General features: G+C 41.7%; 1 protein-coding gene across 3 annotated transcripts in view; it reads right to left on the bottom strand.

Annotated features, from left to right (window-relative positions):
* Positions 1-16,610: 16,610 nt before the first annotated feature.
* The window catches only part of Adcy8 (adenylate cyclase 8), a 221,447-nt gene continuing 211,484 nt past the window's right edge, over positions 16,611-26,573 (bottom strand). For all 3 annotated transcript variants that reach the window (XM_052161501.1, XM_052161500.1, XM_052161499.1), the window contains 4 exons: positions 21,578-21,724; positions 21,051-21,143; positions 19,358-19,472; positions 16,611-17,098 (listed from right to left, as the gene is read on the bottom strand). In XM_052161501.1, the coding sequence (XP_052017461.1) occupies positions 16,611-17,098; positions 19,358-19,472; positions 21,051-21,143; positions 21,578-21,724 (843 nt within the window). The remainder of the gene's footprint in view (positions 17,099-19,357; positions 19,473-21,050; positions 21,144-21,577; positions 21,725-26,573) is intronic.

Consider the following 26,573-nt stretch of genomic DNA (forward strand, 5'->3'; position numbering starts at 1 on the left):
CATGTCCAGTTTTCTGAGGAACCGCCAGACTGATTTCCAAAGTGGTTGTACCACTTTGCAATCCCACCAGCAGTGGAGGAGTGTTCCTCTTTCTCCACATCTTCAACAACACCTGCTGTCTCCTGAGATTTTGACCTTAGCCATTCTGACTGGTGTAAGGTGAAATCTCAGGGTTGTTTTGATTTGCATTTCCCTAATGACTAATGATGTTGAGCACTTCTTAAGGTGCCTCTCGGCCATCAGAATTTCTTCAGGTGAAAATTCTTTGTTTAGATATGTACCCCATTTTTAATAGGGTTATTTGGTTCCCTGGGGTCTAATTTCTTGAGTTCTTTGTGTATATTGGATATTAGCCCTCTATCAGGTGTAGGGTTGGTGAATATCCTTTCCCAATTTGATGATTGCTGTTTTGTCCTTTTAACAGTGTCCTTTGCCTTACAGAAACTTTGTAATTTTATGAGGTCCCATTTGTCAATTCTTGATCTTAGAGCATAAGCTATTGGTGATCTGTTCAGAAACATTTCCCCTGTGCCCGTGTCCTCAAGGGTCTTCCCCAGTTTCTTTTCTATTAGTTTCATTGTGTCTGGTTTTACATGGAGGTCCTTGATCCACTTGGAGTGAAGTTTAGTACATGGAGTTAAGAATGGATCAATTCACATTCTTCTGCATGCTGACCTCCAATTGAACCAGCACCATTTGTTGAAAGGGGTATCTTTTTTCCACTGGAAATTTTCGGCTTCTTTGTCTAAGATCAAGTGACCAAAGGTATGTGGATTCATTTCTGGATCTTCAATTCTATTCCATTGGTCCACTTGTCTGTCACTGTGCCAATACCATGCAGTTTTTAACACTATTGCTCTGTAGTATTGCTTGAAGTCAGGGATACTGATTCCCCCAGAATTTCTTTTGTTGTTGAGAATAGTTTTAGCTATCCTGGGTTTTTTGTTATTCCAGATGAATTTGAGAATTGCTTTTTCTAACTCTGTGAAGAACTAAGTTGGGATTTTGATGGGGATTGCATTGAATCTGTAGATCGCTTTTGGCAAGATGGCCATTTTAACTGTATTAATCCTGCCGATCCATGAGCATGGTAGATTTTTCCATTTTCTGAGGTCTTCTTCAATTTCCTTCTTCAGAGACCTGAAGTTCTTGTCATATAGATCTTTCACTTGTTTGGTTAGAGTCACACCAAGATACTTTATATTGCTTGTGGCTATTGTGAAGGGTGTCATTTCCCTAACTTCTTTCTCAGCCTTCTTATCCTTTGAGTATAGGAAGGCAGATGATTTGCTTGAGTTGATTTTATAACCAGTCACTTTGCTGAAGTTGTTTATCAGCTGTAGGAGTTCTCTGGTGGAGGTTTTTGGGTCACTTAAGTAGACTATCATGCCATCTTCAAATAGTGATAATTTGACTTCTTCCTTTCCAATTTGTATCCCCTTGACCTCCTTATGTTGTCTAATTGCTCTAGCTAGAACTTCAAGTCCTATATTGAAAAGATATGGAGAGAGGACAGCCTTGTTTAGGCCCTGGTTTTAGTGGGATTGCTTCAACTTTCTCTCCATTTAGTTTGATGTTGGCTACCAGTTTGCTGTATATTGCTTTAATGATGCTTAGGTATGGCCCTTGAATTTCTGTTCTTTCCAAGACTTTTAGCATGAAAGGATGCTGAATTTTGTCAAATGCTTTTTCTGCATCTAATGAGATGATCATATGGTTTTTTCTTTGAGTTTGTTTATGTGGTGGATAGCATTGATGGATTTCCTTATACTGAACCATCCCTGCATCCCTGGGATGAAGCCCACTTGATCATGATGGATGATCATTTTGATGTGTTCTTGGATTCGGTTGGCAAGAATTTTATTAAGTATTTTTGCATCAATATTCATAAGGGAAATTGGCCTGAAGTTCTCTTTCTTTGTCGGATCTTTGTGTGGTTTTAGTATCAGCATAATTGTGGCTTCATAGAATGAGTTTGGTAGAGTTCCTTCTGTTTCTATTTTGTGGAATAGTTTAAAGAGTATTGGTATAAGGTCTTCTATGAAGGTCTGATAGAATTGTGCACTGAAGCCATCTGGTCCAGTGCTTTTTTTGGTTGGGAGACTTTCTATGACCCTTTTTATTTCTTCAGGTGTTATGGGACTGTTTAGATGAACTATTTGATCCTGATTTAGTTTTGGTGTCGGATATCTGTCTAAGAAACTGTGCATTTCCTCCTGATTCTCCAGTTGTGTTGAGTGCAGGCTTTTGTAGTAGGATCTAATGATTTTTTTGAATTTCTCAGTTTCTGTTGTTATATTTCCCTTTTAATTTCTAAGTTTGTTAATCTATATACTGTCTTTTTGCCCTTTGGTTAGTCTGGCTAAGGGTTTTTCTGTCTTGTTGATTTTCTCAAAGAACCAGCTCCTGGTTTTGTTGATTCTTTGTATGGTTCTCTTTGTTTCTACTTGATTGATTTTGGCCCTGAGTTTGATGATTTCCTGCCTTCTACTCCTCCTGGGTGAAATAGCTTCTTTTTGTCCCAGGGCTTTCAGGTGTGTCATTAAGCTGTTAGTGTATGCTCTCTCCATTTTCTTTTTGGAGGCACTCAGGGCTATGAGTTTTTCTCTTAGCACTGCTTTCATTGTGTCCCATAGATTTGGGTATGTTGTGTCTTCATTTTCATTAAGTTCTAAAAAGTCTTTAATTTCTTTCTTTTTTCTTCCTTGACCAAGGTATCATTGAGTAGAATATTATTTAGTTTCCACGTGTATGTGTGTTTTCTGTTGTTTTTGTTGCTATTGAAGACCACTTTTACTCCATAGAGATCTGATAGGAGGCATGGGATTAGTTCGATCTTCTTATATTTGTTGAGGTCTGTCTTGTGACCAATTATATGGTTGATTTTGGAGAAGGTACCATGAGGTGCTGAGAAAAAGGTATATTCTTTTGCTTTAGGATAGAATGTTCTATATATATCTGTTAAATCTAATTGGTCCAAAGCTTCAATTAGTTTCACTGTGTCTCTGTTCAGTTTCTGTTTTCCTGATTGGTCCATTGAGGAGAGTGCAGTGTGGAAGTCACCCACAATTATTGTGTTAGGTGCAATGTGGGCATCTGTGTCCTCTTATTCAGAGACATCATTCTGACCTTCCGACAGATTTAGGCAAAAGGAAGTTCAAATTCAGCGTTTCCATTTCTAAGATGTGTGGTCTAGGCAAATACATAACCAGTTTAAACCTAGTCATCTACTGTGCCAGGTGGGGAATGAATTCTCCTTTGTAGAGTAGTATTAACTTCAGAGAGCAGCATAAAGTATCTTGGGGTGACTCTAACCAAACAAGTGAAAGACCTATATGACAAGAACTTCAGATCTCTGAAGAAGGAAATCGAAGAAGATTTCAGAAAATGGAAAAACCTTCCATGCTCGTGGATTGGCAGGATTGATATAGTTAAAATGGCCATCTTGCCAAAGGCGATCTACAGATTCAATGCTATTCCCATAAAAATCCCAACCCAGTTCTTCATAGAGCTAGAAAGAGCAATTCTCAAATTCATCTGGAATAACAAAAAACCCAGGATAGCTAAAACTATTCTCAACAGTAAAAGAACTTCAGGGGGATTCAATATCCCAGACTTTAAACTCTACTACAGAGCAATAGTGATAAAAACTGCATGGTATTGGTACAATATCAGGCAAGCGGATCAATGGAATAGGATTGAACACCCAGAAATGAACCAACACACCTATGGTCACTTGGTCTTCGACCAAGGAGCTGAAAGCATCCAGTGGAAAAAAGATAGTGTTTTCAACAAATGGTGCTGGTTCAATTAGAGGTCAGCATGCAGAAGAATGCGCATCGATCCATTCTTATCTCCTTGTATCAAGCTCAACTCCAAATGGATCAAGGACCCCCACATAAAACCTGACACACTGAAACTAATCGAAAAGAAACTGGAGAAGACCCTGGAGGACATGGGCACAGGGGAAAAGTTCCTGAATAGAACACCAATAGCTTATGCTCTAAGATTAAGAATTGACAAATGGGACCTCATAAAACTACAAAGTTTCTGTAAGGCAAAGGACACCATCAAAAGGACAAAACATCAACCAACAGACTAGGAAAGGATCTTCACCAACCCTAAATCTGACAGAGGGCTAATATCTAATATATACAAAGAACTCAAGAAAGTAGAACCCAGAGAACCAAATAACCCCATTAAAAAGTGGGGTACGGAGCTAAACAAAGAATTTTCACATGAAGAACTTCGGAGAGCTGAGAAACACCTTAAGAAATGTTCGACATCATTAATCATTATGGAAATGCAAATCAAAACAACCCTGAGATTTCACCTCACACCAGTCAGAATGGCTAAGGTCAAAAACTCAGGAGACAGCAGGTGTTGGTGAGGATGTGGAGAAAGAGGAACACTCCTCCACTGCTGGTGGGATTGCAAGATGGTGCAACCACTTTGGAAATCAGTCTGGCAGTTCCTCAGAAAACTGGGCATGTCACTTCCTGAGGACCCTGTTATACCACTACTGGGCATATATCCAGAGGATTCTTCAGCATGCAATAAGGACACATGCTCAACTATGTTCATAGCAGCCCTATTGTAGTAGCCAGAAGCTGGAAAGAACCTAGGTGTCCTTCAACGGAGGAATGGATACAAAAAATGTGGTATATTTACACAATGGAGTACTATTCAGCCATTAGAATCAATGAATTTATGAAATTCTTAGACAAATGGATGGAGCTGGAGAACATCATACTAAGTGAGACAACCCAGTCTCAAAAGATCAATCATGGTATGCACTCGCTGATAAGTGGATACTAGCCTAGAAACTTTGAATACCCAGGACATAATCCACAAATTAATGATGTCCAAAAAGAATGGAGGAGTGGTCCCTGGTTCTGGAAAGACTCAGTGCAAGAGTGTAGGGGAATTCCAGAACAGGGAAGTGGGAAGGGGTGGATGGAAGAATAGGGGGACAGAAGAGGGCTTATGGGACTTGCGGGGAGTGGTGACCCAGAAAAGGGGAAATAATTTGCAATATAAATAAAAAAAACCTCAGTGATGCTCGAATACACACACACACACACACACACACACACACACACACACACACACACACAAAAGAAGAGCTGAAGTTCTACTGCTGGAGTTCCAAGGATGCTGTTCACCAGTGTTACCACAAGATGGCAGCAGAGGAAAGCATGTGCCTGTGAAGAGGCCCTTAGGCTCAATCCTAAGGCTCTCCAGTGGGTTCAGAAAGCAGATCTCATGTGACAGGAGTTTTCACTGTAACCTCTCTGCCCACAGGTTGCCTCTACTTTTCGGTTATGAATCCTCACCATAGCGTAGCTTATGTTGCACAGATCATACCTCCATTTGGGGTCTGTTTGGGCATCTTGGAAACCAATGATTTTTATTTAAAAAGTCTGGTGTCTGTGAGTTCTGATAGAGAGCAGACCAAGGGCTTCGAAGGCTGGGTGAATTTTTAGTCTGAATAAAGAAAAGACAATAACTGTGTCTTAGGGTTTTACTGATGTGAACAGACACCTTGACCAAGGCATCTCTTATAAGGACATTTATTTGGGGCCAGCTTACAAGTTCAGAGGTTCAGTCCAGTATCATCAAGGTGGTAGCGAGGCAGCATCCAGACTGTCATGGTGCAGGAGGAGCTGAGAGTTCTACATCTTCATCTGAAGGCTGTTAGCAGAATACTGACTTTTAGGCAGTTAGGATGAGACTCTTAAAGCCCATATCTGCAAATAGTGCCACTCCCTGGGCCAAGATATTCAAACCATGACAGACCATGATGTAGCAAAAACACGTATGCGATATGTTGGAGGGAGCAGAGAGTTAGAAGGACATAGGTGACATTGCTCAGCAATCCAGTGAGGAATCTCTGGGTTACAGCTTTCTGAAGGACAGCACTGGTTTGGGGTCTCTTTGCCACAGGCTCAGCTTCATGAGGTCATAAGATACTGGGTATGATCTTGTGGAGAACACAAGTCAAGCAGTTCCTAAATGGTTGCCCTAGTGGTTGTAGTATGCTTTGTGTGAGCTATTTGAAAAATGACTCAGGGTATGAAAATTTTAAGTTTGGCATGTGTGAGTTTTTAAGCTCATGAATTTAGCCTCTAGTGAAGAAATAACCTATCCAGAGACCAGTGTGCAGAGGCTGTCCTTGGTTCATTTATATCCACTGGGACAGCCTCTGTGTCTGAGCTGAGAGGCTGGAGAGAAGAGGCTACTCCTGTTTTTTGAGGCAGCCATATTTCCCCGGAATGAACACACTTGGCATTCATAGTGGTCTCCAGCTGAACACTGGGAAGCTGTCCCCTGAACTCCACACTGAGCTCTTCAGAGGTCCTCATGGTCTAGATTCCAGTTCTGGGATGTGCCAGACACCCTTAACTTTTACATTTTCCTGTGTCCAACAGGAGTAATGACCAACCCATGTGTGCTTTGTAGGAATCATGGGACATAGCCGCAGGAAGAACCATTGCCATGTTTGACAAGAGGCATATGTGACTAATAACATTTCTTTCTTTCCTCCTCTGGGCTTTGGAAGAATCTGGTGGGCAAGTGAATGAAGGAAAGGATGAACAACAACATGGAGTGTGTGCTATGGTGGCTAAGGAGGCCAATGCTCATTTGGCAGGGAACCAAGATAAGTCCTTAGCCTAGGAAAGAGAGGGGTGAATTAGTGGAGGCAGGTATTACTGGACAAGGGTGTAAGCAAGTATGTGGTTGTGTTACTGTAGGACTGTGGTGGTTTGAATATGCTTAGACTAGGGATTAGCACTATGAGGAGATGTAGCCTTGTGGGAGGAAATGTATCACTGTGAGGGTGGGCTTTGAGACCCTCCTTCTAGCTCTTAGGAAGCTAGTCTTTTCCTAGCAGCCTACAGATGAAGATGCAGAACTCTCAGCTTCCCCTGCACCGTGCTTGCCTGGATGCTGCCTCGCTCCCACCTTGATGATACTGGACTGAACCTCTGAACTAGTAAGTCAGCCCCAATTAAATGCTGTCCTTTGTAAGGGTTGTCTTAGTCATGGTATCTGTTCACAGTGGTAAAACCTTAACTAAGACGAGGATGTGAAGAACAGAGCAGGAGACTGTACTCTCCTAACTGAACTGAGGATACTTAGCTTGCTAGAGACCTTGGCTGACGCCAGACGGAACAGCCATAACATGTTCAATTATTGCTGCTAAGATCCTGAGATGGAAAAGGTCAGAAGCACTGGAGTGCATCACCAGCAAGAGCAGTATGTCTCAAATGCTGCTTCGTTGTCTGGGAGCTGTGGTTTTATATTTATACGAAGTGAGAGGGATGTGCACATGTGCGAGAAATATTAATGCAATTAATCAACAGTCTCTGCTGGACAACCCTCTCCTCCAACTCCAACCTTTGCTGAACTCTGCTGAAGGGTCCCTCCCCCAAGCCCTGATGACCTAATTATGGACAGAGAGGAGTTCCTCCCCTAGTAGTGGCCAACAGTGAGTGATGAGTACATTAGCTCTTATCTATTGAGCCTCTGTCTTGAGCAAGGATGCAGCTACAGTTGACTGTTTTGCACAACAGTTTTCAGCATGGTGACAAGTTTTTGCGTAAGTAGTTATAATAACAGGCAAGGAACTGGAGACAGAGTCACTTTATTCCTTTGCCTCAGGCCCTTCATCCAGGAAAGAGAAGAGTTTGGATTGTACTCAGCTGGCTGGATTTCTCCAAGCCCCTGCATTCTCTGCCCCACTTGCCTTCCCGCTATCATGCCTGGTAGTGGCCGTGACCTCAGCATCTTGATAGACATTCTTGGCAGTTCCTGTTTGGCAGGGGAAGGGTTCTATTGTTCCAAGAGGCAGTCAGGACTTCACAAAATGAGCTCATTGTTACCAACTCTAGTCACCAATTTACATAGCAGATGCCTTGAAACAATGTCTTTGATCTTTCTAAAATGCTGTATCTTCTGACCAATATTTCCCCAGTCCCTTCTTGGCTTTCCAACCCTGGCTTCTGGAAATGAAGGTCTAAATTGAGTTCTCCATGGTAGAATATAAAAGCCAAAACATACCAGGCATGTGGCAGAGACATGATTTTTAACAGTAAGATTGTCTAGCAATGAGTTCTGGTTTACTCTGGGCTCTGCAAGAGGATATTGCTATTCACTGCTATCTAATTCCATCTATATGGGCACCTAGACTCTGCAGTACTGGATTTTCCCACTATTTTACTTTCTTTTCATTTACAGATAAAAGTTCTATGTGTTTGTGGTGGATTTCATGGAAATTGGAAAAAGGCATTCATAGTAGGATGCCTACATGGAGCTAACTGGCAATTTAGATTGCACTAGACACCACTGTTATTTTGTTGTTGTAAAAAGCATACAATTCTGTTTCTAGGGATTTTCAATAACTCAGCACATTGTCATTGACTTTAGTCACCAATTTACATGGCAGATGCCTTGAACCAATGTCTTTGATCTTTCTAAAATGCTGTATCTTCTGACCATTATTTCTCCCGTCCCTTCTCAGCTTTCCAACCCCAGTCCCTGGAATCCATGATTCTGCCTCCTGCTTCAATTTGTTTGATATTTTTTATGTTTCACATATAAGTGAGATCATTTAGCTTTCTATTTCTAGCTTATTTCACTTAATACAATGTCTTCTAGGTTTACCTGTGTTGTCACAAATCAGATTGTTTAAAATCTGAAAAGAAGCCCGAACACTAGATTTTGTTGTGCAGCTTTAAAAATTGTTTCAAATGCTTAACAGTCATTAGTTTTAAAATGTCCACCGATATATGATGACTAGATGATGTGCCAGGTTATTCAGTCGCTAGTTTCCATGTTATCTTTTACATGTTTATTCCTAAGTGTTCACTACCAGGTTGGGTCTAGGCACTGGAGTAGGATCAACCAACAGTGTAAGAGGTACTATGAAGCCAGCATGATCCTCAATGTAGCAGGGAGAGGCTAGGATGATTTTATAGAGCTAGGACATAGTGTTTAGGCTCTTCACTTGCTTTGAGAAAGTGGCATCTGCTTTTGTCATTGTGAAGGTGGGAGAAATGGGGACCTGGGAATAAAGTGCAGAGTCCATCATGACTTGCCTGTGCTTTGTGTTTCCTTAAACTGAGGGGTTTGTTGATACAAAGCTCCTCTCTACCATTTGATCACGGATGGATTGATCTGTTTTTTCAAAGAAGATTGGAATGGTAAAATGAAAAGTTTTTGCTTTTATTGAAAGGAGAGAAATACCATTTTCTTCTAGAAGCTGGTAGTAGAAAAAAAATCATTTGACTAGCTTTTTTTTTTTTTTTTTTTTTGACAAAGCCTTGCTTTGGTGTTTAATGCAGTACTCCCAGAACCCATTGGGATCATCTCCTTGAGGTGGGTCAGGTCACATTCCTACTGTTCATCATCCCTGAGTTTATTGTAGAAAAAAGGCTTCAAGGGGCTGGAGGCTGGTTCAGTGGTTAAGTGTGACTACTGGCACATGATGAGGACCCAAGTATGCTGGGTCTATGGTGGGTGGCTCACAAATGCTTGTAGCTTCATCTCCAGGGATCTGAAAGCCACTTTTGGTATTCATGGGCACCAGTGCATAGCACACACACACACACACACACACACACACACACTCATACAATATACCCACGAGTACCACCCATACACCCCCCCCCCACTTACTCACACATATGTACACACACATATTTGAAAATAAAAGCAAGAAAAAAAAGATGGCTGCAGGATAAAATTGGGGAGGGGAAATGTATTTATATTTTATCTGCTGTGGGGATTTGAGACAAAGAGCCTCTTCTGCGCCAGTTACTGTTGGAGAATTCTGTGTTTACCTATATCTATTTCTCCCTCAATTAAATCTTTTTTTAAAATTTATTTTTTATTGAATATCGTCTTCATTTACATTGCCAATGGTAAAACCTTTCCCGATATCCTCCCCCCCTGCCCTAAGATGCCCAACCTCTTCCCTTCCTCCTTCTCCCTGCCTCCATGTATATGTCTCTCCACCTAACATACTCCCTCCTCCCTTAAGACTCACAACTACCCGCCTTTATGAAAGAGATGTGCTATCACTATAGCCATAGAGATAGAGATGTAAATCTGCAGAAAGATTTGGCAACTGTTGCATGATTGCACATGTTTGTTAATCCAGCACTTTAGAGGCTGAGGCAGAATGATTGTGTTTGAGGTCATCCTGATTACAATGTAGAAACTATTTCAAAAAATATATAAGTTGTCCAATATAAGAAAGCACATAAGTAGATTCCAATCCAGAACCTATAGAGTTAACTCGCAGATGGTAGAGACTTGTGGAATTTTAGAGAGGTAGACCTACAGCTAGACAGAGAAGGAGGAGGAGTATGAGGAGAAACTAGAGGTGTGTGTGTGTGTGTGTGTGTGTGTGTGTGTATCTATCAAAACAAACATGCAATCAAGCAAACAAACAAACAACAACAAAAACTGGAAAACCAGAGGTGAGACAGATAAATGAGAAGTCACATGTGCTGTAGATGACAGACTCACAAGGGCAGGGGGCACCTAGAGCTTGTTGGAGCTCAGATTGTGTGTCTGGGATAGCCCAGAGATAGCTGACACATATAATGTTTGAGCTAATGGGGTTAGGTCTTATTTTGCTCCCCTCTTTCTTTGCTATGCTCCCATCCTTCTGTTTTGGAATGGGAATGTTTACTTCGTGCTAGTTGTATGTTGGATAAATTTAACTTTCTTTTGGATTCTACAGAGCCCACAGTTAAGAGGCTGCCTGGGGTTTTAAAAGATATATTGAATTTTGGAGTTTTGAACAGTGTTTTGACTGTGGAGAGTATGGAGCTTTAAACATTGATCAGATCTGTTTTGTTTTATGAGATAGCCATGAACCTTTAGGAGACAGGAGTGTTATGGGTTGAATCTGAAACCCTCAAAGTTTCAGGTTTAAATGCTTCTTCTTCAACAGGCAATGTTGTTTAGGGCTGTGGAACATTCAGGAGTTGATGCTGAATCTCAGGTATTTTATCATAGCAACACAAAAGTATTTAATGTAACTTTGCTTTCTCCACATTTGCTGGAGATCATATGACCCGGACAGCTTCTGAGTGTCGCCAAGGGAAGCCATCTTCCTCACAAGTAGTGTCCAGAGGCTAGTCTTTTAAGAGCCCATAACTTGGCAGCTTTAATGGTTCCTTTGGTTATTTTTGCCAGGTGGTGAGCTGTCACTCAAAAGTACTGGGGACCAATCCCTGTTCACTTGTAGCTCAGGACTCATCACCCAACTACCCTTTCATTGTTGAAATCAGGACTCATGGGTGGTGGTACAGAAAGTTAACTTTGAGACTCCAGTGGCTAGGAATGGGCTGAGGTTTGTTACTGGGAGTGGTAATCACTAAGGCCCTCAGAAACAGGTGAACGAGAAAAGGCTGGAAAACACCTACAGAGACATTTCCAGAGGCCAACTTACCTCCATTTTTCTTCTGTTGTGAAAGTCATGAACCACTAGCAGGTAAGTAATATCTGTAGAGTAGAGCTCACTGGGTATTGAACAAATATAAGAAAGTTTAATCTGATTTGCAGGAGAAGATGAGAGGAATTTATGTTTCCTTTAGAAACACTTAACAGAGTGAAAAGAAAGAGAGAAGGGAGAACCGAACCAAGCAAGATGACAGAGGCCTGGGATACAGGGGACTATGCCAAATACTTGGTTGGAAGGTGCTACCTCTGTATTGCTTTAGTAATATAAAATACTTCAGCAATACAATTACCTTTTGTGTTACTTTAGTATTCATCCCTTTTCTACCTCTGGTTGCTAAAAATTTGATGTAAGGGGAAATTTGATCTTCCAGGGGAAGATGTAAGTAATGTTTTTCCCTTCTCCTAAGGTTCCAACAACTAACCAACTGAGGTGTAATTCTGCCGGATTTCACACTGGGGAAGCAAAGAGTTTATTTGGCTTCCTTTCAGAATACTGGTGAAGGGTACTTATAGGGTGCGGGTGCACCTCCCCTCATCAGGACCCACTAGAGATGAGGGCTTCCCTCTGGCTGCATAGATGGAGCTCCACTTCTGTAGAGTTTCCCCCAAAGATACTCTAGTCCCTCCTGGAGGCCATATGAAATTAAGGAAGAGTTGTAAACAACAGATGGTAGGAAGCTGGATGCTCAGGAGAAGGTCTTGTGATCCTTTTCATTTCTTCGAGGCAGTGGGGAATATATATAGTCAACTAGCCCAGCTGGCACAATCCTTTTTCAGGCTGAATTCCCCAAGATGGCAGTTAGTTTGTTCAATGGATAGTCATGAAAACTTACCTCTCTATCTGAATTGTCAGTAAACCTAATTATGAGGTGTGAATGCTTTGTGCAAGTGGTATTTGTGTAAGTTTATGTGGGTATATAAGCATATGAATATATATCTTCAAGTATGTGGCTGTATGTATGCATATTTGAGTGTGAGAGATGTAGTGTGCATGCATATGAATGCATGTGAGAGAGTAATTGTACAAGTATAATCACCTCTTGGTTATTGTCACCTTGACAGAATTTAGAATCACCTGGGAGATGGGCCTCTGGACTTGTACATAGGATTTTTAAAATTATGTTAATTATGTGGGAGGAAATGTCCACTGTGGGTGGCATCATTCCTTAGGCAGGGGATACAGGATACTATAAGAATAAAGAAGGTGAGTACAGCATTTATACATTCATTGGTCTCTTCTGACTGTGAACATAATGTGTTTAGATGCTTTAAGATTCTGCTGCCCTGACTTTCCCACCATGATGGGCTGTGACCCAGAACTCTGACTTAAATAAACTTTCTGTCCTAAGTTGCTTTTGATAGAGAATTTTATCACAGCAACAGAAAAAGAAAAAAAGACAGCAGGCATTCAGGAATATGAATGTGAGATATAGACATGTGTGTGTATAGGGGTGCAAATCCTCCTGATTATTGGTTGAGTTGGGCTGAATTTTGGGATCTAAAGCATGACTGAAGTGAGCACAAAGCTGTGAGTATGAACAGGATCCTATCAAGAGACCAGAGCAGACAGGCCTTTCATCAATTTCTCTGAGGCCAGGGACGGCTGAAGTGAAGTCACATGACTGCTTATTCATAAAACACAGAGAAAAGAGATCAGAATAGGCAGAGGGGAGCTAAGAACAAGAAAGGGCTCACGTTATCTGTACCCTCCCCATCAATAGAGTCTTGTAAAATCAAGTCTTTGGACCTCATCCTTACGTGATTCTTAAACTCTTCTCAGCGTTAAGGATCCATGTGTAGATAGAGCTTATTTTTATTACTTTGTACGAAATCCAGTTGCCTGCAGAAGAGACACAATAATCCATTATTATGAAGTCCAGTTGGAACTGTACTTGGAAAATGGACACATCAAACTGTAAACCACTAAAAATGTTTGTTCTTGAGAGTCTGATGATGTCAGTGCCATCAGAGGGGCCAGTGTGCTGTGAAGAGACTGAATGAAACAGTTGTTCTTAAATGGAAACAGACTGACTTTGAGTCCCGATTGCTCTCTATAAAAGGCAAAGACAGGTTCACTGAGTTTACTTGGAAAGTTTGATACCCACCAAGGAATGGTGACCTGATCTTCCAGGTGGGTGGATAGAAATGTGTGGCTCCTTTGTAATCAATAATTCAAATCGGCACATTGTGTCATCCTTTGGGGCACCCTGCCCCCTGGTAACTCATCAATAAAATATTGGGTATAGTTGGAGCCCAGAGCTAATCCGAGAGCAGCATTCTCTCTGGCTGACACAGCCTCCAGAGAAACAGAACTGTCTGCAGTCTGGAATTAAAATTTCAGGCAAGGGAATGAGCTTCAACACCTTGCTCTTGCTGTACACAGAAGGACAGGATCTGGCCCTGGAGTCTGGGTCAACACTAACTGAGGGGCTTGTGAAACTCATTTTTCCACCCACTGCAGGGCTCCATGTGTCTGTGTCTTGTGGGCCAGGCCTCCCTGCAGTGTGTCTGTTTCACCCCAGAAGCAGTCCAGACCTTGGACTGAGGGTTGATTATCTAAGGGTCAAGTGAAACTTTTGAAGCCTTTTCAGGGAACTCACAATTTTTACCTTATGAGTATTTTGGGACTAAAGTAACTCTGACTTAGTAAAAAAAAAAGTGTGCAAGTACAGACAAGTAAAAGAAAGACTCCAGACTTGCCATTTTGGTAGAGACACTGTGCTTCCCTGATGGCAGATAGCCAAGTCTCCCCAGAGTGCAGCTCAGGGCTAAGCTGAGAAAGTTTCACATTAAATGCACATTTCTTGCTGCCCCTGCTGCAGTTGTGTGGCTCTGTGTGTTCACAGGTTTGCACCCACCAGTCCCAGACTCGAAGTACTCTCTGTGAAGACTTTTATATGTTAATTTGGGATAGAAAACATGACCAGAATAGAGTTGAGTGAACTTAAGAGTTTCTTTTTATATCAATTGGGCATGACTACTTGTGTCTGACTGTTTTGAATGGGGTTGGTTCCTCTTTTAGTTTCATCCTTGTTGGTGTGACAGAATACTCTGACCCGAAAGCGACTTAGGGGAGGAAAGGGTTTATTTCAGTTACAGGTTAGAATCCATCATTGAAGAAAGTCAGGGCAGGAACTTGTGAAAGACCCACTTGCTGTACATGCACCATGATTGAATTGATCTCTCACAAGGGAACTCACACAGAAGGACATAGAGCACAAACTATACAGGATGCCTGCTCTGTGGCTCGAGCATAGACTGGTGTTTAGATACTGTTCTTATCTGGCCTGGAATCATCTGCCCAGGGAATGGTGCCGCCCACAGTGATCTGGCCCTCCTGCATCAATTAACAAGACCTCCCCCAGCACACACAGACATGCCTCCATCTGATCTGGGTAATCCCTGAGTTGAGATTCCTTTCCTAGGTGAAAACTAAAGAGGAACACTGCCACAGTGTTGTATCTGACTCGTTGATGTAGTTACGATCTCCCTAACATCTACAAGCATTAGAATGAGAAATCATTGTTTTCATTGTGGTCCTAGGTGTTCAGAATTTATGCCACATGGTTGACATCTCTCTGGCAATGACAGAAACAAGATTCATATCATGGAGTGGCCTCTTGACACACCTCATTCCTTCTCTGTGTCTCTATACATCACAGAACACAAACATAGTATCTCTTCACAGGGGAAAGGAAAGGATGAAGTTTTCTGGGTCTCCTGTTGGGGACATGACACTCAGAGGGTGTAATGATGGATCCCATGCCAGATGTCTACTTGGTGGGGTTCTTGGAACTCGGCCCTTGCTGCTGTGTTTTGATAGGGTCCTGAATGAAGCCATGTTTCCCAGACACAGTTTAGAATGTTCATTTTTCTATCTGTTTTAGCTCCAGGCTTGACATCACTGTGTCAAGACCATGTTCTGGATAACGTCTCTCAGCTACAACAAATCAATCTTTTATTGTGCTTTGGTTGCTACACTGGGTGGTCATTAGCTAAAGCAGCGAGTGTTTATTGACTCATCTGGTTCTGAAGCTGTTTCTGTAGCTAACCAGGTGAACTTGAAGAGCCTCTGGCATGTTTCACCTTTCTCATTTGCATTCCTTGCCATCTCTGTTCTTGAGAGAAGAAGGTGTGATGCAATCATCCCAGGGATCTAGATTCTCACCCCACCCACTGGCTTTCTAATCCTTCCTCCAACTCTGCCCTAGGGAGTTTGCGATTGCTGGCCCTTTTCTTCACATTACGTTTCACTTTCCCATTATTAAGGGCTAATCTTTGGCATCATATACTCAAAATCTCATTCCTGGTAACTTAGATCTCTGGCCTCCAGTAACTTACCATTTATTTTCACTCCCCCCCCCTCTCTCTCTCTCTCTGTATGTGTGTGTGTGTGTGTCTGCGTGTATGTCATGTGTGTACAGGTGCTGTTGGAGGCCAGAAGAAGGCATCATATTCCTGGAACTGGAATTATAGACAGCTGTGCGCTACCTCACATGGTGCTGGGAACCAAACATAGGTCATATGGAAGAGCAGTAAGTTCCTTGAACCTTCGTTTTGGCTCCCACATTTCATTTCTTTATTGCTTCTATCTCTGTCTGAAAGTAGATTACATATTGCTTTAATAATATGTCTGTTGTCCACAAGCAGAATATTAGCTCCACAAGAAAACACTTTGGCCAGAATTTATCTGGGTCATGAGACAGCTTAGGCACAATACAGATGCTCAACAATATCAGCTGAAGGAATGTACAGTGAGGGACAGTAGGGGTTCTGAGGTCCTTATGTCAGAATTTGACATAATGCTTGGCTTGGCATATGGTTAGTTTAAAAGAAAATGCCAGTTGGTACTAAGCACCCAATAACATCAAGGTTCTATTTACACATGCCCTTTTCTGATTTATAAAGGAACTACTCTGAGTCAGACTTTTAGCCTTATAGATCTTGTATATAGGAAGTGATCAACAAGGGTGGTGAATGAGGAAAACCTCAACTTGTGTACTTGATCTTGCATATTCAAAGACCAATGAAACCATCCTTGTTCTAAAAAAAATTAAACCTTTTTATTAGTATATTTATTTTATATATAAAAGAAATACAAAAAAGGAGAAAGAAACACAAAGAAAATGCTTTTATGGCAAATCAGATTTGTCAGTGCCTTCAGCTTGTGCTCCAGGCTCTGGCCCACTTGGCGTTAGCAAAGTCCGCCGATTGTAATGGCTCTTGATGATGCCCGAGTTGCTGTTCTCGTTGAGTAGTTGCTTCTGCCTTTGCCTGTTGAGAGACTGGACAAGGCCAAGGACAACTGCAGCCAGAGAGTATTGCCCGGGAAGTCTCCTTGGGGGTAAGATGAATGGGTTGGGTTGGACTCGCCCCAGGAGAAAGTATGTTTTGATTTTCCCTTCTTGTTCACTGATGCCCTTCACATAGATCTCTCCTCGGTAGTCAAAGGCAAAGCCCTGGTCCTTCAGGATAAGATAGGTCTCCTCAGGGACTTGGATCCGGCCACTTACTCCTGTGCTGTCCATTCGGCTTGCCAAGTTCACAGTTTTCCCCCAAATGTCATACTGTGGTTTCTTAGCGCCAATTACACCTGCTACCACAGAGCCGTGGCTGATGCCTACAAAAGAACCCAAAAGAGCAAGAAATAAGGTAGAGGAAGGGCGATTAGGTGTGACTGGCATGTGTGTAGTCTCTTGGGGGAGCAGTCCTGGACACTATGTCAGTCACTCATAAGTTGAGTCCTCTGGATCAGTTATTTAACTCATGTGGACCTCATTCTACCCATCTATGGACTGTGACTTCAAGTAAGACACCAGCAACTTCTCAGCCTCAGCTTCCTAATGTGCAGGCTAGAAGTTACATAATCACTTCCAATGCTTGTGACTTCTTAGTCATCATAAGAGTCAAATGGCACGTGTCTCTCAAGGTTTTAAAGAGCTAATCATTATCATCATTTCTGTGCATTCTGTGTGTGTGTGTTTGTTTTATATAGTGTGTAGTGTCTGTCTGTATGCATGTCTGTGTTGGGTATAATGTACAGGGTATAGTGTTTATGTGTTAAGTACAATGGATAATGTGTAGTAGTGTATATGTGCATGGTGTATATGTATGAATATATAGTATTATGTATCCTGTGTAGTATATAACTGTATATGCATAGTGTTCTGTGCAGTATGTAGTACATGTGTGTGTGTTGTTAAATATAGTATGTAGTATCTGTGTGCACATGTGTTTGGGTCTTGATTTAGCCTAGAATGATCTTACTCAGAATCTATAATGCTAATCCTATCAGTTTCCTCAAGTTTCTGGTCAGAAGGTCTTTCCTAACTGTTATACCTAACAATCCAAGAAGAACTTCTGGTCTCCTTCTATTCCCACACACTAATAGATTTTGCATTCATTATCTGATGATATTATATTACCTGCTCTTTAAAATGTTTTCTGTCTCCCCAGGAGGAGTCAAGCCTATGTCTTCTTACTCATCCTGCCAGTATCACACATATCAGATGTCTAGTCAATGTTTATAGAATTATGAAATCCTTTCTTAGAGGAGACAGATATGCACAGTGCACATTTAGAGGAAGTCTGTCATTTCTAGAAGAGTCATTGAAGTTTCCTGAAGGAGCAAGCTTTGAAATTATCATTAAAGCCACTTCCAAATAAAGTAAAGAAGTTTAATATATCACACCAAAGGGTTAGCCCTGATTTCAACAATGTCTTCAGAACTTACTTAGACTATTTCTCTCTTCAGGGATAATACTCTTTTGATTCTTGGTTCAATGATTTCAGAAAGGACACACAGTTGATGGGTGACGTGGGATCAAGCCTTCAACATCCCAGCCATAGGATCAAAACCATAACTATGAATCCTTATTTCAAAGTACAAAAGCATGTGCCATTCCTCTGATCTGAGGAACAGATATTGGTATTTCTTAAACTCCCTCTCTTTTCTTGCAAGCTGTTAAGGGAGAATCTAATGAAGTAAAATGTCCTGTCAGCCACAGGACATCTACAGCATGAAGACAATAGCAAGTTATTTAAAACTGCTGCCCAGCAGCCAGAATGCCAGTCATCTAAGAGTCAGGCTCCCTGCGCAGCTTCTGGCCTCACTGTTTGGCAGTGAGATGTGATATTAGGCTAGTTGACTTCTCTGTTTTAGGACCAAGTCTTTTTTTTTTTTAATCTATCAAATGCAAATGTGCGCTAGAGCAGAGGCTTTCAGGCTGGACTTCTGGAGGCTCCTGAAAGCCCAGAGCAGACGAAGGAGAAATGAACACATCATGCCAACATGGAGAGTTTATTCAACTGCAGTGATTACCGTGGAGCTACTTCACATAAGGAATTTCTATCCTTGGCAATGGAATAAGACTGCATAGCCGAGAAACTGCTACTTTCTGCCTGTATCTGGCTCAGTACAGTATGTGATAGCCTTGGAGGCTTGGAGGTAGGAATCTGCAATAGTCTGAGGCATTATTGAGAAGAATCAGCGAGCAATGTATTGACCTCCAGCTTTCAGCAATGAAGCAAAGTCAGAATTATGTGATTCTTGGGCCTTTTGCTGCCAGCCTAAGCTAAGCATGTCTTTGCATAGGTGGCAAGGGAGTTAGGCAGATATGTTGGAGGAGACACCAGCCTAGTGTTTGCTTTGCACCTCTGCATAGGTCAGGATCCTCCTGCCTTGCTGCCAGCATCTTGGTTGAGGAAGTCCAGAAAGGCCTAAGTTGACTCTGTGCCTGTCCTTGTCAGGGTCATACAGAACCTCATGCATTTTGCAAGAAAAAAAAAGCTTTCCTGGACTGATGCCCAGGACATGGCAGGGGCTGACAGAACAAAGGCACTTAGCTCAGTGAGGCCTCCACCTCTAGCTGCAACTCACCGATTCGGAGTTCAAAATTGTTGAAGGAATGCTTGTTGATCTCTTGTATGCTTTCAGTCAGGGCAAGAGAGAAGTCAGCCAGGGCACACAAATGTCCCCATTTATCTTCACATTGCTGGGGAAAACATGAGAGAAGGGTCCATCCAATGTTACATGTGATGTCTTCAGCAGAGGTTTTATGGTCTGACTCCCTACTGCACATTCCGTAGAAGATGATAAGCATGCGAGTGAGTCCTACACACTCAAGCCATTAGTGTCATCTCAGAGGTGTACATCACAGGAGATTCAATTAGTACAACAGGGTGTGGGTGCCATCACATCTCCCTTTACTTCTATACTTGTCCAGGAAGTTTGCCACATTACGGGTCCCTAAGTATCCTCACCGGTATGCATGCATTTGTATGAATGCTCATCTGTTACATTCCTATCCTTATGCATGTATGTTTCCTGGTCCAAAAGATGTTTCTGTTTCCTCTAAAATGCTCACAGCATTTAATTAATGGATGTTGTATATATTCTCGTGACCTCCCCAACCCCAAGGGGGGTACAGAGTAAGCCTCTTCTGTTTCAAAATCTGTAATATAAAGTGAAGCTTGGTGGTCATGACCACCTCTTCACCATTGACCGAAATTGTCTGTGACAGAGAATTTGGGACATTACAGAGGTTGGTAGTTCCATCAAAGGGTAGCTAGCCATTAGGTATTTCTGGTCTTAAAGACCATGTGATCTTTGTTGTAACTATCTAGTATTATCTAGTATTTTTGGTTTTAAACAAACAAAAGATAAAATAAAAATAAATGCGTGCAATAAATCTTTATTTACAAACATAGATGGTGGGGCAGATGTGGCCTGGAGGTACTTGTTTTTTACTCCTGCTATTGAGAGTCACCCTTGTATACCAACATGGGTTTCATCTCACATAGCTATGCTTAGAGCATATTCCTTTAATAAAAAATATTTGCAAGCAGGTTAAATTCAGTGATGATTTAATGAGGATTCCATCTTCCCTGGTGACTTTGACTCAAACTCTTCTAACATCTGTTGAATATCTACAAGGGTACAGGCTTTATATGGGGAACATGAAAGTTATTTCAGATAACTCACCCATTAGCCCTGGAAGGCAGACATTAGTATCCCCTTTAACACAGTCCAACATTTGACAGAGCTACCACCATTTTCTTCCGCCACCATCACCACCACTGCTCCCAACTCTCCCTCTTCCCAGCAACCACCACCACCACCAGACCACCTCAGACCCCTTGTTGCCACCACTGTCACCACCACAACCACCATCACCATTACCACTACCACCACCACAACCACCACCACCACCACCACCACCACCACCACCACCACCACGTAACAGTTTTCAAAGGTTAAAACAAAGAATGAGAGTAAGAAAATGAACCAGTGTTAGAGGTTTTATGGATACCCACAGCTAAATCACAGTCAAGGTATTTCTTGGCACAGATTTTGTTTGAGTGAACAGAGAGATTCAGAATGAAGCCTGGGAGTTTTATTTTTTTAACAGCAACTTATCCAGTAAACTTCTTTTTGTCAAGAATGAATGTACATCCTACAACCATGATAGCTCAGTTAAGTGATACCTCCCATTGTTCTCCAAGCCTTCCTTAGTACAGGACAATAGTCAGCCCAATGCACATCTGTGGCCACGTCCAAGGACCTTCCTTACCTGTTTCTCTGGTGACAATCCTGAGACGGCCATGTATGTGCTACCAATGGTCTTAATCTTCTCAATGTCCTGAAACCGGTCCTCCCCGAGCAGCTGCAATGGATGCAGGTCATGAAGTTAGTCCTTGTGTTTATACAACTACTGTTTTAGTCTTTAGGAGCATGGGAACACTCCTGAAAGTGTGTTCTCCCCCCATACACTACAGAGAATGATCTAATTAAAATGGTTGAGCATCCTTAATGTGGGTGGAATGTTTTAGGTAGACAGAAGAAAGTTCTGGACACCATGAACACTGTGGTGATTAAACTAAATAATGATGTATTGTATACCCGAATGTCCACGAGAGGCTACACATTAAGTGGTTTTTCCATAATGTGGGGTGATGAATATTTTGACTTAACTGGCCTATATTTTATGCACTTATCAAGTCATCAATTTTTTCAGATAAAAATTGACTGTGAAAATTAAATAACCTACCACATGTTTATGTTTGTAAAACATCCCAGAGTTCTGACCCTTAGATTTACCTCATCAAAGTCAGCAATGATCTCATTCAGTAAACGCAGACATTCCACTCCCTGGTTGTTCATTTCTGTCTGAGAGTAGAAGTCTGCAAATCCAGGGATGGAGGCAAACATCACCCCCACAGCATCGTAGGATTGAGAATACAGCTCCTGGGGCAGAGAGGAGGCAGAAATGATCATCAGAGTTTTACATGATGCTTCCTGTGCATAAGGACCTGACAGACATGCCCAGGAATTCAGTGGTAGGACAGAAAATGAGATATCAGGTACTATATATCAATACTGTAAGTCTTAGTAACCCTCTCTCCCAGGCTGCTAAAACCAAATAAATACATCAGGGTGGGTTGATTAAAACCACAAATGTATTTCTCATGTTCTGGATGCTTGGAAGTATCCAACTGACTAGGTGTGTAGTGAGGAGCCACTTTCTGGTTCCAAGAAGGCACTTTCTAGCTGTGTCCACATATGCCAGAAGAAGCAAAGTAGCTCTCTTGGAATTCTTTAGTAAGCACACTAATCCAATTGTTATGGTTTGAACACAAAGATTCTTTCAACAGCTTCATTGTTAAAGACCTGGTCTCCTGGCAGGTGGATCAAATCATTGAGGGGTGCATTGAGTTAACTCTTGATGCATTGATAGTTAGGGTTAGGGTTAGGGTTAGGGTTAGGGTTAGGGTTAGGGTTAGGGTTAGGGTTAGGGTTAGGGTATTATTGGGAGATGGTAGAGAATAGGAGGTGGGCTAGTTGACGGAAATAAGTTTCTAGGTATGCCCAGAAAAATACACCTTAGAAAATTTGGAGGGACACAGATGGTCTATTTTTTGTACCATGAACACAGAATCATTATGAGGTTTAGAATAATAATAAGTATGTGATCATTAACCTCAGCTAAGCCAGCACTTCTCAAAGTTGTACCTTTGTCCTTGGCCATTTCTTTTGTTCTCCTCAATGACTGATCTAGAGTTTCACCATTCTCCTTCACTTAACCTACCACATTGCCCTTCTGTAATCTGGTAGGTAAAGGAGGATCTTTCTCCTGCTTTACCAAATAACCTTTGGATGATAGGTAGCTCTCCCTGTTTTTAGTCCTCATGTGTATTCATATTCAACTTCATGTGCAATCATCTTCAACTCTAGTCATGTTTTATCTCTTATTGGAAAGTAAGGTCTTGGCCCTTATAATTTCTTCAGCAAAGTTATCCCTGCCTTAGTTATGGTTTTTATTCCCGTGACAGAACTACCATGAGCCAAAATTAAAGCAAGTTGGAGAGGGAAGAGTTTATTCAGCTTATATTTCCACATTGCTGTTCATCACCAAAGAAAGCAAGGACAGAAACCCAACAGGGCAGGATCCTGGAAGCAGATGAAGAAGTATGCTTACTGGCTGCTTCCTCTGGCTTGCTTAGCCTGCTTTCTTATAGAAGCCAGGACTATCAGCACCACCCACCAGGGGCTAGGCTCTTCCCCACTGATCACTAACTGAGAAAATGCCTTACAGTAGGATCTAATGGAGGTTATTTTCTCAATGGAGGCTCCTTCCTTTCTGATGAGTGTAGCTTGTGTCACGTTGACACACAGAACCAGCTAGTTTAACTCCCTTCCCTGCCAACCCTCTCCTTTCTTATGTCTTACTCACTTCCTCTTGCTGCTTCCTGTTCTTTGTCTTTTCTAAGAAAGAACAGGATACCCTGATCCAGCAGGCACATGTGTCTGTCTCTCAACCTGTCCCTCTTCATTCTGGCTTCCATCCTTCTTATACTATATTTCTCCTCTGTCTGTTTCTATTTACATCTCAAGCTGGGATGAAATAAATGGAGAGTAAATCCTCTAAATTGGGAAAATCAATGTATGCACGGTTCCTGTCTCACTGGGCATCCAAATAGCTCAGCATGTTGGCCACTCTGGACCTTGAGTCTTTTGACTTTCTGTGAAATAGCTTGTTTTCTCATGCTTGTACTCGTTAAGGATTTGCGTTAGAAACGCTTGCCTATTTTCGGCATTTTGTCTGTGACTCAGTGAATGCTTCACATTGGACATCCTTGCTGGACAGATCTCATTCACGCTCAGCCTCTCCACCACCCATACAAAGCAGTTTCTAAATCTGTGTTTCCAGATTAGTTCTGGGACTCAGCTCACCCTGGATTGTTCTCACTCTTCAAACTATGATGCTACATGACTGGTGTGTTTTCTCTCTATCACGAAGCCTTCACCTGTTTCTCTTCATCCTCTAAACTGTTAGAAACACCAGAGCTGCAAAATCTACAAAGGGAGTGTCAGTTATTATTGACTCTTTCTTGGTCCTGTAATGTTGACCCTATTTTAGTGTTGCTGCTATTTTTAAAAGCAATGCTCTTTCCAATGTCTTGCTTTTTTTTTTTCCCCAGTGGTAACTAATAGAAAACCTTCCTACTCAGGGGCCTTCAGCCTTGTCCTACTCAAAGGTGATCTTCATATGCAGCATACAGTGAGTGATCTTTTGAAATATATATATACTCATGGTCTTACTACTGCCACCCACCCCTTTAATCTAAGTGCCTATAAGTCCCTGGTTTTTTAGGCTCCTCAAACACTCAAGCATTTTTATGTTTTGTTTTTGTATTGGTGTCAGAGCCTTAAAGGTCTGTGCTCTTCCACTGAGTTATACCGTCAATCTGTTTTTCTGCTTCTGTGTCCTGTTGTGGATGTTGTTATAGGTGCTCTCCCTGCAATGTTTTCACTCTACAGAACTGTCAACACTTGTGGGTCTTGTGAGTTTCTTCTTTGGCCACAAGAGGGCACTCTGCCAATGTGCTTCTACTGTCATGCCCTGGATTTGAGAAAGACACTGTGATTCGTGATCAATCTTGAGTTTGAAGTGTGAGTCAACTTAGTTTCATCCAAAGGGACATAGGCAGTGGATGACTGGCTGGGTAGAGCTGTAGAGCAGAGAAGAGCAACTTAAAATGGATTCCTGATGTGGGACCCTACTGGTTTTAGCCTTGGATGGGTATGCATGCATGGCGGGAAGCTAATTCTGCTTCATAAATTAGAGAGTATGCATAAGTAAGCTCTCAGAATCAATCTTCCACATGACTGTGGTTTTTGGGTAAACATCTGTAGTACACAATTACCTATATAATTACTTCTTGAAGGTTGCTATCATAAAGTAACTTAAACAACATGAATGCATTCAACAACATGAATATAATTCTGGGGACTGGAAATCCGAGACCAAGGCACTTCATAGGCTCTTCTGCTCTGACAGTACATGCCCATCTCCTGCTCATCTTTCTGTGTTCTTCACTCTGAGTTCTAATCCTTATTTTTTACAAGGATGCCAGTGGGACTATTTCAGGACCACCTTAATGACCTCATTTTAACATGTCTGCCTCTCCTATGATGGGTACAGTCTGATGTCACTGGGCTTAGAGTCTCACACATGAATTTTAAGGAATCACAATTCATCCCAGGCAACCTCTTTTTCTATATACAAGAAGGAAAAAGAAAAATCTTATCATCTGAAATCGACTCCATGATTACACATCTAACTTCTTGTTTATTCCCTACATTATGAATTCCCCCACTGTGTGAAGTGACTGACCCCCAGGGCTTCTTAAACTTTGTTTGTCTATTGGAGTTCTAATGATTTCAACCACTCCCATCCCCTTTTCTTTTCATTTCCTTGCCAGTATTCAGAATGCTCAGATTTCTTATTTTATTTTGCATGTGTTTGTGAATATGTGGTATGCATCGAGGTTTACCTATATGTGTATTTGTTTGAGTGTATACATGTTTGTATGCTGTGGATACATATATGTGTATATGTGTATACAGGTATGAGGCTAATATTTGGAATTTCTATATTTTTCATTGAGGCTGGTCCTCTCAACTAAACAGGGAGTTCAGCTCTGTGTCTAGTCTAACTAGCCAGGTTGCTCCAGGGATCCCTTTCTCTAGGTCTTCCAAGTGCTGGAGTTACCATCATTCTTCTTTGGCATTTGTATGGGTATTCGGTGTCTAACTCCTGGTCCTCACTCTTACATTGCAGATACTTTACATGTCTCTAGCTACTCCTCTGATCTCTTAAAATGTAAAATAAGGATAGCACTAGCTATTTTGGCTGAGCAATTATATGCCAGGCACATCACAGAGTACTGCATGCATCATCTTATTTAATGCTCACAACAACTACATAATGTGGATATAATTAAGGCCTTTATTTTATCTAAGGAAAGATGAGAGAGGTTGTGGTTAAGTACTTAGCTTAAAACTCAACAGTTGTTAAAGGGTAGAGCAGGACTTTATAACTGGATAGTCTGACTTCTGAGCCCAAGCTACTACTAATGGTGGCAATCCCAACGCTATGTTCATTCAGGAACAATGACCATACCAGTCACGATAAACAGAAATGGATATTGCAACTGGAAACTTCTTTAGCTCAACATTTGAATGGGAAGTTGATTTAACTTTAGAGGGAATCTATTTTAGACAATCAAACTTGAATTCAGTTTAGCTCTTGACTGTTGGATCTACTGGGAGGGAAAGAAACATGAGAAGGTGGCTGGGAGCCATTTCTCCCCTTGGCTAGATGATAAATGGTGGATAGAGTTTCCATGAGACACTAATATCCATGAAGATGATTGCACAAGCATAGGCTCTCAGGTGATGACAGGTTAGATACATAGGAGGCCAAAATTGGATCTGTCGTTTCTCCTCAGAATTTGGAAACAGAATGGCTTTATTGGCCCATTCAGTGACTGACACAGAACATGAAGAGTGCTTGTGTGTCCATCTTCATGAGGGGCCAGGAAGAGGAACCCATACCATTGAGCTTGCCACACTGGAGGAGAAATCTTCTTCATGTTGGACACAAACAAGTCCTTGAGGTGATGACTACCATTGACTCATGTCCCAGTTGCTGTGTCCTTCTCCACAATTAGGTGAGGTGGAAGATTTTACAGGGGATTCCCTATCCCCCCATGCCAGTAGATCAGGGCAATGAATGTGGAAAGAGAGATGA

This window comes from Apodemus sylvaticus, chromosome 17 (assembly GCF_947179515.1).
Source record: "Apodemus sylvaticus chromosome 17, mApoSyl1.1, whole genome shotgun sequence".
In the NCBI taxonomy this organism is placed as follows: Eukaryota; Metazoa; Chordata; class Mammalia; order Rodentia; family Muridae; genus Apodemus; species Apodemus sylvaticus.